General features: G+C 57.9%; 1 protein-coding gene across 6 annotated transcripts in view; it reads right to left on the minus strand.

The window, feature by feature from the left end:
• Nucleotides 1-3,780: 3,780 nt before the first annotated feature.
• Nucleotides 3,781-14,208, minus strand: part of MGRN1 (mahogunin ring finger 1) — a 106,215-nt gene continuing 95,787 nt past the window's right edge. For 4 of the 6 annotated variants that reach the window (XM_073362742.1, XM_073362743.1, XM_073362744.1 and 1 more), the window contains 5 exons: nucleotides 12,575-12,798; nucleotides 11,680-11,803; nucleotides 10,860-10,905; nucleotides 8,847-8,954; nucleotides 3,781-6,498 (listed from right to left, as the gene is read on the minus strand). In XM_073362742.1, coding sequence (XP_073218843.1) covers nucleotides 6,275-6,498; nucleotides 8,847-8,954; nucleotides 10,860-10,905; nucleotides 11,680-11,803; nucleotides 12,575-12,798 — 726 coding nt within the window. In that variant the 3' untranslated portion in view covers nucleotides 3,781-6,274. Of the gene's footprint in view, nucleotides 6,499-7,727; nucleotides 7,773-8,846; nucleotides 8,955-10,859; nucleotides 10,906-11,679; nucleotides 11,804-12,574; nucleotides 12,799-14,208 lie in introns of all 6 variants that reach the window. The other 2 variants (XM_073362747.1, XM_073362745.1) reach the window with 1 other exon arrangement.

The following is a 14,208-nucleotide window of genomic DNA, read 5'->3' on the forward strand; positions in this document are numbered from 1 at the left end:
GAGCAATTCCCCTGGGCTGGGCAGGGTCTGAGAAAGGTCATCCCCCCTTGCTCCATGCCCGTGATGGTCGAGCTCTCTGGGCCGTCCGCAGCGAGACTGCAGAACTCCTGGGAGGGAAGGGAAAGGTAGAGGAGAGCAGGCAGAAGGCATGCACACATCTTGCAGGGACCTTACTGTGGGACAGGGTAAAGAGAGGGGTGCTTTGTCTTATACACGCAACTACACCCCCCCGCCCCCAAAAGTGTCCCAATTTTTCGCACTAGCTATCTGGTCACCCTAGCCTGACCCTGCCCTTGACTCTTCCCAGGTAGGTCTTAATAACCCCAGCACCTGTCTTGGCCATGAGGGAGAGGGGAATCCGTCCTCTGATACCAGTCCCTCATACTAGACACTTTAGGCTTCAAAGCGATAACTCTAAGGCAGGGGTGGGCAAACTTTTTAGCCTGAGGGCTACATTTGGGTATGGAAATTGTATGGTGGGCATACATGGTGGGCCATGAATGCTCATGAAATTGGAGGTTGGGGTGTGGGAGTGGGTGAGGGCTCCAGCTGGGGGTGCGGGCTCTGGAGTGGGGCTGAGGAGTTTGGGGTTGCAGGAAGGTGCCGTGGCCCGGGACTGAGGGGTTTGGAGGGCAGGAGAGAGATCAGGGCTGGGGCAGGGAATTGGGGCCCAGGAGAGGGACAGGGGTGGAGGCACCGGGCAGCGTTTTACCTCAAGCAGCTCCCGGAAGCAGCAGCATGACCCCCCTTCAGCTCCTAGGCAGAGGCGTGGCCAGGCAGCTCTGCACGTTGCCCCGTCCGCAGGTGCCACCCCTGCAGCTCCCATTGGCTGTGGTTCCTGGCCAATGGGAGCTGTGAGAACCACACCTGGGGTGGGGGGGGGGCAGCATGCAGCGCTCCCTGCCTGCCCCTATGCATAGGAGTCAGAGGGGGACTTGCCGCTGCTTCCAGAAGCTATGCGGAGCCACAGCATGCACAGAGCAGGGCCAACCCCTGACCCTCCTCCCTGGCTGGAGCAGGGCAAGCTCCAGACCCTGCTCCCAGTGGGAGCTTGAGGGCTGGATTAAAACATCTGAAGGGCTGGATGCAGCCCCTCGGAATTTCTGAAGTCAAAATGGCTGAGAACTTAAAAACTGAGACAGTTCCAGATCATTAAACCCAGTGACGACTGACCCTAGTGATATTCTGCACCAAAAGAGCCCCGAATTGTAGCTGTCTCCATCACTTCACACAGACTCAATATTCTAGGCTTCAGTGTGACACACAGCTCAACAATGCTGGGATCTTCTATTATCAAAACTGAAAACGTTGCCTTTCAGTCTTTAGCCCAGCCAGACATGGATTTTTCCCTTTCCCCTGCTGTTATTAGTTTCCTTATCAATCTTTTACACTTACACACACACACACACTCTCTATCACACACACACTGAAAAAGGACGGGCTTTTACCCAAAGTTGTCCTCTTTCTCTGTGTTAGAATAATACTTTTTGGCCATCTAAAGTCATGGGGGCAGGGCATCAGTGAGGGTCCCACAGGTTGAGAAGACAGGGATTGTCATGGAGCCAGTGGTGGGCAGTATGTTTTGAAGGAAGGAATGAAAGGGGGAGGGAGGGCAGGGACGTGAAAGTTGGGAGGCAGAGCTGAAGACCCCAAATACCCTCCTGAACAACTCTGACCCCTGTTTTTCTCCCCACACTCTCCTACCCTGCTTTGAGCTCCTTTCTCCCTAGAAACAGCATCATTAGGGGAAAAGGGGTAAGCCTGGTGCCCTGTCCCCATGCTTGGAGGGAGCATGGGGAAATGGGGAGTTCTGGGTTCCCTTTCCCTATTGGAGAACAGTGGAGGGAAGGGGAAACCCTTGAGCTCAGCCCCTGACCTGATGGAGCAGGCATGGGGAGGGATTGTAGAGGATGTTGGGGGTAGTTGTAGGGGACGGAACAGATTGTTCTCTGGGGCTCAAAATCACTGACCGAACAGAATCAGAAAGGGGAAAATTGGGAGATCAAAGGCCCCTTTGAAGACCATCCCTCTTTCACCAAGGGATCAAAATCAGTTTTTCATCAGCGCTCTAGTCAATGAACTGGGGTTTCTAAAGATGGGGTTTGGCTGGTCCCCTACATCTTCTCAAACACAGAATATTCTCACCTGCTGCTCTGACCGCATCTCTGCTGCTCTGACCATTGAGCTATGCACCACTCAGTGGCCAGCTCCACTTCCTCCTGGCCATGCCTTAAGGGGAAGTGGTGGGGCTGTGAGGAGCCCATGGACCCACCTGTGGCAGGCAGGGGTTGCAGAGTGGAGATGCAGAGGCCCTGCGCCAGCTCTGGGCCCTATGAGGCACAGGGGGCTCTACACATCCATCTACAGCACAGGGAGTTCTGGGAGCTGTGAAGTGGCCCATTCATCTCAATGCAGTGTTCTCAACTGAGTGAGAACACCCATGCAGATGAATACAGCCTGAAAGAAGGTGTCAACTGCTCCAGTCACCTCAGTGGGTATTCTCAGCCCTCCTTCCTGTGGGCCTATACCAGGCACTGAGCATGCCCATTCTCAGCTCCCAACTATGATCTCAGAGCTGCACACTGTGCCACTCCCCAAACATGCCCATTCTTAGCTTCCCACTTTCGCCAGGGACTCCTGGACACCAGGAAGAGAGCAGTAGCTTTGGAAACATCTTGAGCCTGGACCCTGGCCCCATTTCTCAGTGTCTCAGGGCAGGCCAGGGCTGTACCTTTTAGGGGAGAGGTGGTCAGGGCCTGAGTTTTGTCTCCTTCCTTTGCAACCCGAACAGTTATAAGAATCCCAAAATGATAAAAGCAGCTCAGGCTGAACCTTCTATCTCCGGAACCCCTCATCCCACCCCCAAATGCACCCCAGGCTCTGGCAATGAACAGGGATAGCCAAGCTGTCCACTGGCTCCAGCTTCCTTGGCTCCTGGTGAACAGCAATTGGGGTCTGACAGTTGGAGGCAGGGAGGCCAGGCTGAGCTCCTAGCTCCAACATGGGGTGGGAGGGAAGGCCCCCCCCCCCACTAGCTGTAATCCGTGTTTTCTGCACTGTGACATGTAGTTAACCCTTTGACTCCTGGAGTCTCAGTTATCACCACTGTTAACGGCTAGGCGCAAGCTTAGGGGACACAAGGCGGCAGCAGCAGAGAGTGCCAGGAGAAGCTTGATGCCAGGGAGTGAGCAGGTACCGTGTCAGAGCTGAGGGGAACATCAGGGCGCCTATTCCCAGTGCACAGTCATGTTGGCGGGGTGAGCGGGTGGGTGCCACCAGCCCGGCAGCAGTGAGTCCAGGTGCTAGATGGAATGAACCCATCCTGCTTGTGCAGCAGGGACATCTCCCCACAGCCAACGGATGAGCTGGCCTGAGGGTGGGGAGGGCCATGGTCTGAAGAAGCAGTCATGAGCAGCAGGGCCCCAGCAGCCCCCTGGGAACCTAGAGCCTGCCTGCACCCAGCCAGACCCCAGGCCTGGGGCTTTGCAGATAGCTGCTTGGGGAGACAGGTGCTGTGTTCAGAGGGTGGGGCTGGCAGGACGGAGACCCCTTAACACCTCTGCAGCCACAGCCTCCACCAGACCTCTCCGGGCCCGCTGTGCACATCATGGGGTCTGAGTGCCGTGGGGCCTGGCCTCTGCAGGGAAGTTGGTTTCCGGTGACAGGGCAAACCCAGGCCCGAGTCTGGGCTCAGCCGTCTGCCCCAGAGTGCTCTGCTCCGCTCCCCCTGCATGGGGCAGGGGATGCACACACAGACTACAATAACGGCCAAACAGAGGCTATTGCTGCATGGATTTATTACTCTAAACAAAGGAACAAAGGGAGGAGCCCCCAGAAATCCCTGCTGGGGGAGACAGGCGGCTGGCCCATCTCACTGGGGAGGAGCAGAGAATGAAAGGCATGGTGGCAAACGGAAGCAGACGGCAGAGCCCAGCAGCCATGCACACAAACCTGCCCCTGGGAATGCGTCCTTGTGGGCAGAGCTCCCAATAGGGACAGAAGACTCCCGCAGGGTCCAGGCCAGCTCCATGGATGGGGTGAGGGGCTCCCCACAGCACAGAAAGCAGGAACAAGGCACACAGCAAGGTCACCGCACTGAGCAACATCGATCAAGGCGGGCACAGGGGGCACCAACAAGGCCATGGGCACTGGGGAAAAGCAGGTGCCCAAACACCTCCTGCTCCAGGTGTGCAGCTGTGTGCAGAGTGCAGGTCTCCCTCAGCCCCGTAGGCTGGCAGCATCCCCATGCCCCGCTAGCCCCGTCTGGAACCCTGCCCAGGGAGCATGCAGCTGCAGGTCAGGACGAGGGGCAGAGAGATTCACGCCCCTGGAAATAGCCGTGATAGAAGCTTCCCTGCTACCAAAGGGAGTCACCGAAGTCAGTGGCAAGGGCGGGGAGGTGCTTTTCACGGCATCTTCCTGTGCCATGGCCGTGCCTGCTCTCCAGGGGAGGAGCCGTAGCAGGAGCATTGGGAAGACTGACCCCTCTGCTACCTCAATGCACGCCCCATCTCCTCAGCAACAGACACCCGAGCCCAGGAGAGCGCAGTGAGGGCCTAGGGGTGATCTTCTGCCTCATGAAGGCCTTACCAGGGTGGAGGCAGCTGGCTGCAACTCAAAGGGGCCATGGGTTAGGGGGTGGTTCTCTGCCATGGAGGTCTTTCCTATGCCCCAGCATGGCAGGAATCCTGTACCAGGGGGCAGGACCCCTCCGCCTGGGCTTCACTGCTGGTGGTGCTGAGCATGGAGCTGCTGGCTTTGGAGAGATGCTGGGCCCAACCCCACCCACAGCTGAGTGCTCGACTCATCGGCCCTGCCCCAGCCAGCGGGAAACAAACTGCCAGGCTGATCCTCCCACACCTTTGGGCCCTGCAGCTGTAACAGGGCCTAGCACTGCCAGGGCGCTGCTCCCAACTCTCTGCAGGCCGGGCTCCCTGCCCCTGCCAGGGCTCAGACACACCACGGTAGTGCTGGGGCTATGGGGAGATTCCAGGGGCTAGGACTTGGGCTGGGGAAGGGTTTCCCCAGAGCTAGGAGGAGCAAGTGGCAGGGCTTCACTGCAGCAGGGAAAGTGGGCAGAATAGTAAAGGATGAAGAACAGGCTATTCTTCCTAAGGGCTCCCCTGAACAGTGTCACTCAGCAGGGCCCCACTGGCCCTGGCCCTGCAGGTAGCCAAGTGGGTGCTGCTGGTGGCAGCCTGGTGGGGCAAAGCCCCCCCTTCCGGCAGGAGTCTTGTGCTTGTGTCTAAGGAGCTCAGAAAGCAGCCCATGGAGCCCGAGGGCGCTGACAGAGCAGGCTGCCCTGGAGCCGCTGGCAGGAGTTTGCCAGTGCTGTGAGCTAGGTAAGAGCCGGCCTGCAGACATGCATGGCATGCTGAGATCCCAGGAACCAGGGCCTGGCAGGAAGAAGCCACACAGCAGGGCGGGACAGGTGCTAGGTCCACCCCGGCGCAGCAGCGACCAGCTCCCCAAGGACGACGGGCTGGAGGGAGCAGGGGAGCAGCTGGTGGCTGAACCCAAGAGCCCCCCGTGCAGGATCAGGAAGGGGAGGGGCATCCCGTGTGCCCCATGCTGGAGATTCGGCTGGATCTTCCCTGGGAAGGACTGAGCAGGAGCAGGCTCCCCACAGAGGGGCTGTCCCTCCTGGGAGTGCAGCTGGGGCCCTCGTCCCTCTGCAGGGGAAGGCATAAGCCTATCCACACTGCTCCTCCCACACAAGGCTTCAGGGGAGTGAGCGCCAGCTGCAAAGCAATCATGGAGCCACCAGCTGGACAGGTGGCAATGCCACACCCAGGGGACCATCGCCTGGGGACAGTAGCACCAGGAGAAGAGGGAGTGCCACGTAAGTCTGGCTAGAGACCCCCCCCCCCGGGCTGGGTGCCCCCAGGAGAAAGCAGAGCAGACCCTGGCCGGCCTGCAAGGGGTGACTGGCCCAAGACGTATTTACAGGGGAGGGGCAGCACAACCCTACAGCTGCGACAGTCCTCGTGTTTACAAAATATACATGGGAGTGTCCTTCATTTGCATCCCGCCCCCCAACAACTCCCTCCCACCAGCTCCTCTGTGGGGGGAGGGAAAGGGGGCGGAGGGGTTAGAACAGGAAGTACTTTAAACATCTTTAAAAAACCAACCTGTGCAAAAGTTGTGCCCGTTGGTGAGGGGAGCAGCCAGTCCCAAGAGGAAAGTGGGAGCCTGGCTCGAACCCACTGCAGGGGGCAGCGCCTGCCTTCCTCTTGCCCCATTTACAGACTCATTTAACACACCCGAGCCATGTTCAGAGTGTCATTTGGGGGCCCTGCTGGGCGTGGGAGGCTCCCAGCTCCCTCCGGGAGAGGAGAGCTTGTGCATGTGGCTTGGGACGCAGTTGAGACCGCCGCAGGCCTGGGCGGAAGGAAAGGCTGCACGTGTCCTCTGGGCAGAGCTGGGGCTGGTCAAAGAGGAGGGGCTGAGTGGGACTGTTGGCGCCATGGCTTGGAAGGGTCTTGGAGTCGGACGACCCTGAAGGAGGGGGGAGAGAGAGAGAGAGACAGATGTCACAGCCCAGGAAGACAGCTCGCTCGCCTTGCGGTCCCTGCCTCCCTCCCTCTGATCAGCCTAGGGGTGGAGCAGGCGGGCACAGGATGGGCTGAGCCACAGCTTGGGGGAAAATCAGCCAGCATGTGCGCACCAGAGGAGCCCTGTGGGCACGGGACCTTTCGGGGGTGGGGGTGGGGGGAGGCTAGAGGGACTCAGGCTGCAAACGGGACACTCCCCACAGTCTAGCATATGCCAGGTATGTCCCGCTCTCCTTTGCTCGGGAAGGGAACTGCCCTGTGCTGGCTCCCAGGACAGAGGGGCTGGGTGGGGACCCAACAAGGATTTCCTCTCCAGTTTCTTGGCTTTGCTGATGAGTGCACGAGCCCCATGCCCTCTGCCACAGTTCAGCAGGACGTGGACCCAGCGGGCACCGGGGCCCAGATGGGAACCCCCGCAGGTTTCAGGCTCTTGGCCCCCCAGTCTTTGGGGAACCCTGCACATGGTGAGCAGAAGCAGATCAGATCAGATCTCCTTGTGTGCGTGTGAGAGGGGGTTTCTGGGCCAGTTCCGCACCCTGGCCACTTGTGCTAACAGGGCTGAGTTACCCACATGCTTATGGGCCTCCTGCAGGAGCATTCAGCGAGGGGCTGCGGGAGGGTGCTCAGCATGGCAGGGACCGGGCTCCTCTGTTCCTGTAACAGCAGCGGTGGCTGGAGGCACCATGCGCCCCTAGTCGTGAGGAGCAGTGAGCTGAACTCACCTCGCTTTCTTGGGGAGAGGGACACTGGTGGCCTGCCCAGTGGAGCCTGGCGGGGTGCTGGGCCTGGCTAGCGCTGGGCAGAGGGGACTCAGGAATGCTGCCAGGGGGTAGGATCAGAGCTGACAGGTCAGTTTGCAGACAATTCACAAAGGAGGCACAAGCTGAGCAGTCTGGAGAGAGAGAAGCCCTGGGAGCAGCTGAACTCCAGGATTTCAGGCCAGTTGGCTGAAATCCCATGCCCTGCACTGGGGCCTGTTACTGCCACCCTGTGGTGAGGGGAAACCACTGCAGCAATGCACCATCCTGGGCCGAGCTGGAAGGGCAGGGAGGGGAGAAGGGGCCAGCCTGGTACTGACACATTCAGCTAGTCTGCCCCCACCACAGCCCCACCCTGAAAGGGGTCCTGCCGCCCCATGCAATTCCCTGCGCATAAGAGAATGAGACGACGTACCAGCTTACTCCTCTATCCCAATAGAGCAGGAATCGGGACCCAGTGCTGCCCAGGGCAGGAGCAGGGAGGCAGACAGAAGGAAGGAGACATTAGAGAGACGCTCAGAACAGACCGCGACTCTACGGGGGAGAACAGGCTGCAAGGACTACAGCTGACGGAGCTGCACTGGGAGCAGCTCAGCCACGAAGCCCCCCGAAGCGCAATCCCCTGCCCGCGGCACAGTGAGTGGGCCCCTCCCTCGCCCACAGGCTGGTTCCAGGATGAGCCCAGTGTGCCGCGTGTGGATTGTGGTGACAGCAGGCACCCCTGCTGCCACAGCCCTTCCTGCACAGGCATCCTGGAGGAGGATTCCCCTGCTCTAACGGCAGCGGGGCTGCAGCCTGGGTCCTCCCCTGCACAGCCAGCAATGCTCACTGCTCAGCGGCCCCAGCATGGCAGGCCCTGCCTCTCCCTCCCTGGATCAGCAGTATGGAGACAAGGAGCAATAAAGCCAGGAGCCTGCGCTCTTCTCTGGGTGTGCCCGGGATCTGCTGCCAGGTGGGCTTTTCCCCTTGGTGGGAGCTCACAGCTGGAGCGCCAGGGCCAGTGATCAGATGCGGCTGTCACTAGAGGAGGGAGACCAGGGGTTTTCAGCCCCCCCACATATTATGCCTCTATTCATGTACTCCTGAATCTTCGGTGGAGTGGGGAAAGAGAATCTCACCAACTTGCACGGGGAGGCCACTATCACACTTGCAATTGTGTTGCCGTCTGGTGGCTGCAGCCCAAAGAGCAGAAAGGAGGAAAGGGGGTGGGACTGGAAGCAGCAAGACAAAAGGGTGAGGGAGGAGGGGGATGGCAAAGGGAGATATAGGGCAAGTTACCTCTCTGGGAGCCCCACTCACCCATGCCCCTGGAGGCAGCAGTTAGCTCCATATGATCATGGCAAGTGGGTGCTTTAGGGGAGAGTTTCGCTCTCCACTGGAGACGAGCTGCCTGATGCGCCAACCCAGGCAAGCAAGCTGCAAGCAGGGTGGCTCAGCCTGCAGCCAATAGGCACAGCACAGACCCCTTGCCAAGCCGCGGCAGCACCACCCACCGCCAATCAGCACCGTGCCCGCACAAGGGCTGGGCTGTTACCTGGCAGGTACACATCAACTGGGGGGTCGCTCTCCGACCGCATACGGCTCCTGTGCTCGTTGCAGTTGCTCTCTGGCGGGATGTCTTCCATGGAGGGCAGGCGGCTACCTGGAGTCAGCAGAGAGCTGGACAGCTTAGTCCCGGGAGAGAGATGGAGGGGCCTGTGCTGCCTTCCCTCCCGAGGAGAGACCAGTGCTAACAAGGGCCCCCCACTGCCATACGCATTGGGAGAACAGGTTCCTTCCCCACTGCCCCTTGCTGCGCCCTGCAAACGCTGCCAGGTGACAGGGCCAGCAACTGAAAAAGGCACCTCTCTTGTCTGCAGCCGAGACACTTGAAGACACATCAGGCCTAGGGAGCCCAGCGAAGTCGCGCAATGCCTCCTGCCATTCCTCCTGACAGCCCTGCCCTGGGCACTGATCACAGCACCAGAGTGCGAATCCTAGCAGAGCACTGAGCCAGCCCCAGGCATGCAGGGAACAGCCTGGATCTTACCCATGGAGCAGCACTGGAGCAGGGAGATGGCCACCTGGCACTGGGCAAGACGGAGAACCCACCCCGGCACTCTCCTCCTTCCCCATGTGGAAGCCACCTCCCACAGCAGATCAACAGGCAGCCTGGTGTTACTGAGGGTTTGTCTAGGGAATGAGATCTAGGCTTTTAAGTTGCAGTGAAGTTTCCCATCAAGTGTTTGGGAATGGTGGGTGCTGCCTGGCACAATGGCCAACTGAGAGCCTCTGCCTCCCACCTGGCCCTTGGGCGCAGGCTGGGGAACATGGTGACAGCAACAAAGGGGAGGAGAATGCACACAGCCAGCCTGGCACTGCACTACTGATCTGCCCCGTCAGCCCACCCTGGGCAGAGCTCAGCTCCAGGGAGAGCCAGCTGGGAAGGAACGCATGAGAAATTTCAGTCACTGTCGCTTCCCTAGTTCCCAGCTGGCGTGGTTTCCCCTTCAGCTTCTGCCACTGTCCAAATGCAGTTTTTAAATGCTCCCTTTGGAAGATCTGAGACATGAGACGCGCTGGAAGGAGTCACAGCGCACAGAGCTCTGCGGATCTTGATAGTTCTTCGCACAAAGACCCCTGTTGCACAAAGTTCATGTTTCAATGAAGAATCACACCTGGGGCCCAGCAGTGATGGGTCAGGCGCTGTGTCCGTGCACAAGCACTAGGGGGCGCTCAGTCTCCAAGGAAATCCCATGGACAAAGCTCAGGCTTGTCTAGAGGGTGAGTGCATGGCAAACTGGGGTGTCAATCTGCAGCACAGCAGCCTGCCCCTGCGCTAACTGGCCACGTGGACCCTGCTACCACACGCAGCGCTCCCAAGCACTCAATGCACACAGGGGAATGTTTACGTCTTGCCTCTGAGTTGGGAGGTGAGATTCCCAGCTCAGGTTAGTTTGTTAAAAACAGTGGTGTAGCTGGGGCTGCATGGGTGGCTGCTCAGACCAGCCACCTGTGTATGTACCCGGGATCCAGGCAAATACGTATTCCAGCAGCTCTCCCAAGACGCGGCCCATGCTACCCCAGCTCCATTATTTTTAGCATGCTAGCTCAAGCAGAGCTAGTGCTGGTATGTCTGCACAGGCTGGAAATCACATCTCCCAGATTAAACGTGCACATACCCTGACTGCATGGTCGAAGGATCCATGTGGCCAGTTGATACGCAGCAGGCTAGCGTGCTGCAGATTTACCCCCCAGCTTGTTGTCCGGACAGGCCCTCAGACTGGGGAATTGCAGCTGATTAGCCATTGTCAGATTCAAGTTTCCAAGGGGAACTGGAAACCCCAAAGCCGGTCCCTGGCAGAGGGATTCCCACATTCAACAGAGATCAGTGACCCGGGCATGTGATCCTAGGCTGAGACCATGTCCATCCCCAAGGAGCACCTTCCAGAGGGATTAGAAGGAGCCCTGCCATAAGCTGAGAGAGCAAGACCAAGAGGCGAGCAGGGGGTCAATTCCAGCCCCAAACTCTACCCTCTAGACTAACTTATCTGAAGGCAGGACGTACCTTGCTGCAGGGATGAGATCCCCTCCATTTCTTCAGCCACTATGCTCTGGAAAAGGAGAGAACAGAATGACCTCTGCAGGCTGGAACCCCTCCCCTCGGACTCAGTATACTGTACCGACGTGCTCAGGAGGGCTGTGTCCAGGACAGGGGGCAGCCTGATGCCCCGATACAGGGTGCCCAGCAATATCACCACACTAGCAGCGTACTGGCCTGGGGAACGAGGGTGGCCACCTGTCCAGTCACAGCACCCCCTGCTGAAACCCCCTCCTGGAGGTTCCCAGGTGTCAGATGCTGATTGTGGGTCCACTGGGCAGGCCCAGGTTGGGAGGTTCAGAGCTAGGAAGCTGCAAAGCCAGCTGCAGTGATTGGAGCCAGAATTAACCTAGATCTGCCACTCAGGAATCCTTCTGCACCGGCAGGAGCATCCCATGTTAACAAAGCCCTTCAGGTGCCAGCCCCAAGGGGTTAGAAATGCCCTCCCGGGCTGTAATTGTAATAGTTCCCATTGTGCCCAAGGGGAGGGGTTGGGAGCATGGGAAGCCCAAGGCATTGGGGTTGGGGGGTAGAGAGCTGTGGAGTTAAGGGAGGTGGGGAAGTGTTTGGGGCTCCCCGGCAGCAGACTCCGGGCTCCTTCCCATCATGCACTAAAGGGTTTACCCTGAGCCCTGTTACTCAGGAAGATCCTGCCCGAAATGCACCTCCCCCCAGACTGGCACCCGTAGCCAGCCGCCAGGCCACAGCCCAGAGAGTGGCCCTTCACTAGTGCAGGGCTCATGGGGCAGGGAGCAACCAGGGTTGAGTGCTTGGGATGGGGACTTACTCCAGGAGAGCTGTTCTTCCTCAGTACCAGCTCGGCCCCGCTCAGCGCTGGCTGGGAGTCCGAGTCCTCAGAGAGCTTCTCCTCATCCTCTTCGTGGATCGGCGACGAAGGAGATCGTAACGCACTGGGGGTAGGAGAAGGGTGACGTTGCAGAGAGCCACAAAACACAGCAACTTACATTCCCATGGCACCTCCCAACCCCTGGCAGGCACAGCACAGCGGAAACGGCAGAAACCAGGAGGTGCACAAGAGTGTAGGCAGGGGAACGTGTGATCAGGAACCTCCCTCCCATAGAAAGGGCCACAAGGGCATAAGCAGCCGCTTTGAGTGCTCAGACCCCTGGGTGCGTGTCATTTGAGACACAAGCCAACAGTCACCTGCATAGAACCTGCTCAGCAGGGCAAAGGGCCACCTCAGGCCTGCTGGGATCTGAACTTGGCATTCCCAGGAGTTTCAGCCCCTTCTTGCAATGCTTGTCAGGGCTCTGCTTCCGGACTGGGTCTCCACGTGTCAAGGGGAGGCTCACCTGCAGCCTGGGGCTTGAGGGGCATGATACCAGAAAAAGCTCAAAGGAAGTGTGGGCATAGAACTGGGGGTGCGGGACATGGAGAGTGCGAAAGCACGGCTGCAAAACCAGCTGAAAATCCGGGGCGCCACTTCCCAGCCTCACACTGCACTAGGACAGCAGATCGCTCTGTGACCAGGAGCCAGGAAGGCTACTCCCCAGCTCAGTGTGTTTATGGACAGCTGATATGAGAAAGCTGGGGACCTCCTGTGATGCAGCCTACGGAGACAGATGGGAATGGTCGGTAGCTCTGAGCTCTCTAGGGGTATTTAGAAGGCACGTGCAGGGAAGAGGCCCTGGGGGAGGGACGTTTCTGAAGTTAGGGCTGACCTGTCTGGAGATTTGCTCCGCTTGCTCTTTTGAGGGCCGCTCTCCATGGCTCTGTCAATCCCGGCTAGTGGGCGGCCTGCTGGGGGCAGTCCATCCACCACCCCGGTGTAGCTGATTTCCTCGTACAGAGGAGCGGAAGGGATGGATGGGGAGATGGAGCGGAGGCCATTCAATGCTTCTAGCAGCGAAATGGGCTCATATCCTGGAGGGATGTTGTCGGAGCTCTGCAGGTGAGGAAAACAGGGGTAACATTAGGCAACCCCACCAAGCTGGACCCAGTCCAAAACCTGGATCCCTGCTTTATTCTTTGCACAGTAAATCCTTTGCTCCTTTAATGGTTAATTTAAAGGGGCACCACCAACTTAAAATTTTGTGCACACATCTGTTTCAAACAACAGTCAAAATTCGATAAGGCAAAGATTAGAGAGAGCAATATGTTATGTGCTTGCTATTTGTCAGTTTATTTCTTTTGTGCATCCAACAGCCCTTCCTGCTGCTTCCTCCACATAGCGAGTTTCCTTTGTTGTCTGTCTGGGTCTTTCACATGACTGGGAAACTGGGGGCTGAGGGGACATGCCGTACATGTCGACGGTGTCCTGTTAAAAGTAGTTAAACCAATGTCATTTGAACCCAATTATTAATCACCATCATCAGCGGCAAACTGCACCTCAATTCTGTACCGCAGTGCTCATGTTTTGGGGGCAGGCTGGTAAATTCCCAAAGGGAAGTTTTTATTGCGCTGAGGAGGAGTATAAAGAATATGCCCAGCTCAGCATCTCTGCCACTGACTGAGATGTTATAACCCATTCACTTTGTGATGCCTTTCAGTGCCAACAACATCTGCTCTGACAAAGCACAAGTGCCTTGTAGAGGTTGGTGCATGCATGCCGGAGGACATAGCAGCGAGGTACAGCACACTGTGGGTTTAGGCAATTGGAGAGGCAGTGGGGGATAGTGAGCTAAGCGAGCAATGAAATACTTAATTGCATTGACACTAAAACTGCCCCTAGGTTCCAGGATTATTGCCCCACCAAGCTGGAGGGGGCATTGTGTACAGACACCAGCTCAGAGCTCCTGTTTCAGGAGGCAGCAGACATGAGGAGACAGTAAGAGATTGGTTTATATCGGGGACGTTTTCTTCGCAGTCATGAGGGGCAAGAACCAACCCTTTTATTTTGTGTTTTCTTTTTTAAATGAAAGCTCAGGTGCTGTAGCTCGGTTCTGAGGCCGGGGGGTGGGGGTTGGATCCTGCAGTGAAGTCCACAGCCAGGGGCCACACAGGGCCCTGCGAATCAGTCACTGAAACTTACACACATCTTTAAGCAACAGCTCCCTCTCATCGGGCACTTACCACCCAGCTGTCCCTGCAGCCTATTGCTCTGCCTACAGCACCACAGGGAAGGGAGGGATAACTCAGTAGGAAGGGAGGGACAGCTCAATGGTTTAAGCATTGGCCTGCTAAACCCAGGAGGGTTGTGAGTTCAATCCTTGAGGGGGCCATTTAGGAATCTGGGGCAAAAATTGGGGATTGGTCCTGCTTTGAGCAGGGGGTTGGACTAGATGACCTCCTGAGGTCCCTTCCAACCCTGATATTCTATGATTCTATGACCACTGCAGGGTGCCCTGCGTGATCC

The sequence above is a fragment of the Lepidochelys kempii genome, chromosome 10, assembly GCF_965140265.1.
Source record: "Lepidochelys kempii isolate rLepKem1 chromosome 10, rLepKem1.hap2, whole genome shotgun sequence".
Lineage (NCBI taxonomy): Eukaryota > Metazoa > Chordata > Testudines > Cheloniidae > Lepidochelys > Lepidochelys kempii.